This window comes from Malurus melanocephalus, unplaced genomic scaffold (assembly GCF_030028575.1).
Source record: "Malurus melanocephalus ecotype Western Australia unplaced genomic scaffold, MMel_1.1 scaffold_1472, whole genome shotgun sequence".
NCBI classification, from domain to species: Eukaryota; Metazoa; Chordata; class Aves; order Passeriformes; family Maluridae; genus Malurus; species Malurus melanocephalus.
The window spans coordinates 21412-25485 of record NW_026624704.1 but is presented as its reverse complement, the minus strand read 5'-3'; the positions used below and the strand labels follow the sequence as shown (position 1 = coordinate 25485).

General features: G+C 42.2%; 1 protein-coding gene across 1 annotated transcript; it reads right to left on the bottom strand.

Annotated features, from left to right (window-relative positions):
• Positions 1-709: 709 nt before the first annotated feature.
• Positions 710-3224, bottom strand: LOC130587030 (E3 ubiquitin-protein ligase BRE1B-like). Its single transcript, XM_057387988.1, has 2 exons — positions 2895-3224; positions 710-805 (listed from the first exon to the last, which is right to left on the bottom strand). Exons 1-2 carry the CDS (start codon positions 3135-3137, stop codon positions 710-712), a joined length of 339 nt encoding a protein of 112 aa, XP_057243971.1. The 5' UTR covers positions 3138-3224.
• Between the last annotated feature and the right edge of the window lie 850 nt (positions 3225-4074).

The following is a 4074-nucleotide window of genomic DNA, read 5'->3' as shown; positions in this document are numbered from 1 at the left end:
AATTATTAGCCATTATTAGGCATTATCAGCCCATTATCAGCCCCTGCTCCTTCTCCTCCAGCTTCTGCACCACCTGCAGCTGCGCCTCCACCTGCCCAAATCATTAATTAATCATTAATTAGTCACTAATTAGCGAAAACCGCACGTTAATAGGCGAAAAAATGGCTATTTTAGGGCTTTATTAGCCCTAATAATGAATTTATTAGAGGTTATTAGGACTTAATCACGTTTTTTTAAACTCCTGAGTCAATTCCACTTGAATAAGTGCATAATTAATCATTAATTAATCATTAATTAGTCATTAATTAGCGAAAACCGCTCGTTAATAGGCCAAAACCCGGCAATTTTAGGGCTTTATTTGCTCAAATTATGGATTTATTACCTATTATTAGGACTTAATTACCGTTTTTTCACTCCTGCTTCATTTCCACCAGCACAGGTGAACCAGAAATAATTMACCGATCATTAATTAGCGATTAATTAGTGAAATCAGCTCGTTAAAAGACAAAAAAATGGTGATTTTAGGGCTTTATTAGCCCATTATTAGCTCATTATTAGGTCCTAATGAGCTTTCTCAAGGTCCTGCCCCATCTCCACCTATGAAGATGAGTAATTAACCATTCATTAGGGATTAATTAGTGATAAATTAGTGAAAACCGCACGTTAATACGTGAAAAAACGGCGATTTTAGGGCTTTATTAGCCCATTATTAGCCATTATTAGCCATTATTAGCCCATTATTAGCCATTATTAGCCCCCTCTCCTTCTCCTCCAGCTTCTGCACCACCTGCAGCTGCGCCTCCACCTGCCAGAGTCATTAATTAATCATTAATTATTAATTAATGATTAATTACCTGTGCCGTGAGTTCAATTAACCCCGATTAATCACTATTTAATGCCTATTAATCGCTGATTAATGACCACTAATCACTATTAATCGTCAATTAACACCTATTAATCACCATTAATCATCAATTAATCACTAATTAGTGACCCAGGGAGGCCTCACTTGCCCCTTGATAACCATTAACAACCAATGATCGCTAATAAATCACTATTAATCATAAATTAATGGCTATTAGTGGCTATTTAAAGGCTACTAATCACTATTAATCATCCATTAACGCCTATTAATCACCAATTAACAATGCCAGGAGGCTTCAACTGTGCCTCGAGGGCCATTAAAAACCATTAACGTCCATTAACGGCCAATAATCACCAAATAATGTGCTATTAATTACAATTAATGACTATTAGTCACCAATTAATGACTATTAGTCATTAAATAAAAGCTATTAATCACTAATTAACACCTATTAAACACCAAATAATAACTCTGGGAGGCCTCACCTATGCCTCGAGTGGCATTAACGACCTTCAATCACTAATAAATCACTATTAATCACTAAATACTCTCTATTAATTTCTAATTAATGACCATTAATATCTCATTAATGACTATTAATCATTAATTAACGACCAATTAACGATCCTGGAAGGCCTCACCTGTGCCTTGAGTGCCAGCACCTGCTCGGCCAGCTCGTCCTTCTCCTCGCGCAGCCATTAATGACCATTAATCACTGATTAATGGCTACTAATCATCAATTAATGACCTTTAGTCACTAATTTATGGCTATTAATCACCAATTAATGTCTATTAATCACTAACTAACACCTAATAATCACTGAATAATGACTCTGGGAGGCCTCACCTTCACCTTGAGGGCCATCAAGGACCATTAATCACTATTTAATGCCTATTAATCACCAATTAATGACTTTTTTGATCAAATAATGACCATCAATTGCCCATTAATCACTATTAATCACCAATTAACAACCCCACGAGGCCTCACCTGTGCGTCGAGTGCCATTAATAACCATTAATCCCTAATTAGTCACCATTTGTCATTATTTATTTCCTACTAATCACTGTTTAATAACTATTAATCACTATTTTTCACCGATTAACACCTAATTATCACCAATTAATGACCTCTAATCACTAATTAACGACTCTGGGAGGCCATAAACAACCACTAATCACTAATAAATCACTAGTAATCACTAATTAATGGCTATTACCCGCTATTTAATGTCTATTAATCACTATTAATCACCAATTAATGACTATTAATCACCAATTAATCACTAATTAATGAGTCCAAGACCCCTCACCTGCGCCTTGAGGGCCAGCACCTGCTCGGCCAGCTCGTCCTTCTCCTTGCGCAGCCATTAATGACCATTAATCACTAATCAATCACTAATTAATGACCCATTAACCACCGTTACTGGCCATTAACAGCTCCTATTCACTAATTAATGACTAATAGTCACTAATAGGCCCCAAATCACTGATTAATGACCATTAATCACCTATTAATGAGCTCTACCTCACCTGGGCCTTGAGAGCCATTCATGACCATTAGTCGCTATTGATGGCTATAATTCACTAATTAATAACTATTAGTCACTGATTAATGATTCCTAATCACTAATTAATGCTTATTACTCATTAATTAATGGCTTCTAATTACCAATTTAAGATCCTGGGAAGCCTCACCTGCACTTTCAGGACCATTAACGACCCTCAGGAACCACCAATCGCTAATTAATGACTAATTATCGCTAATTAATGGCTATTAATCAACAATTAACACTTATTAGTCATAATTAATCATGAATTAATCACTAATTAGTGACCCTGGGCAGCCCCACCTGTGCCTTGCGGGCCATTAATGACCATTAATCAGCAATTTACGCCCATCCATCACTATTTAATGCCTATTAATCTCTAATTAGTGGCTATTAATCACCATTTAACGGCTATTAATCACTATTAATCGCCAATTAACGAACTCTAATGACCAATTAATCACTCCACGACCCCTCACCTGTGCCTTTAGGGCCAGCACCTGCTCGGCCAGCTCGTCCTTCTCCTCGCGCAGCAGCTTGTGGATCTGGTTGGCTTTGATGCGCTCCGACATCAGCTTGAAGTTGGCGTCGTCCTTCTCGCGCAGCTGCTGCAGCAGCCGCAGGTTCTGCTCCTGCATGTCCTCGAAGGCCTGGCCCGTCACGTCCATCTCCGACAGCAGCGCCTCCTCCTCCTGGGCAAAGGAAAAAAAGAGGGTTGACATTATGGGATGGGCAAGATGGCCGCCGTTAACGCTGCCCCGTCACGTCCATCTCCGACAGCAGCGCCTCCTCCTCCTGGTGAGACAGGGAAACAAGATGGCCGACATTAATAGATGGACAAGATGGCCGCTGTTATAGGATGGGGTTGAGGCAAGATGGCCGCCGTTAAGGGATGAGCAAGATGGCCGACAGCAGGGAATGGAATCATCCATGGGGACAAGATGGCCGCCATCAGGACAGTGACAAGATGGCCGCCGTTAAGGGATGGACAAGATGGACGCCATGAAGAGAATGGGATCATCCATGGGGACAAGATGGCCGCTGTTAGGGGATGGACAAGATGGCCGCTGTTAAGGGAATGGGATCATCTATGGGGACAAGATGGCTGCCATCAGGACAGTGGCAAGATGGCCGCTGTTAAGGGATGGACAAGATGGCCACTGTTAAGGGGTTGAGGGTGGGACAAGATGGCCGCCATCACGAGGGTGACAAGATGGCTGCCATGAAGGGAATGGAATCATCCATGGGGACAAGATGGCCGCCATCAGGAGAGTGACAAGATGGCTGCCACCAGGAGAGTGACAAGATGGCCGCCGTCAGGGAATGGCATCATCCATGGGGACAAGATGGCCGCCATCATGGAATGGAATCATCCATGGGGACAAGATGGCTGCCCTCAGGGGAGTGACAAGATGGCCGCCAGCAGGGAATGGAATCATCCATAGGGACAAGATGGCCGCCATTATGGGAGGAGCAAGATGGCCGCTGGTAAGAGAATTGGATCATCCATGGGGACAAGATGGCCGCCATCAGGGAATGTGAGCATCCAGGAGGACAAGATGGTCGCCATAAAGAGAATGGAATCATTCATGGGGACAAGATGGCCGCCGTTAACGCTGCCCCGTCACGTCCATCTCCGACAGCAGCGCCTCCTCCTCC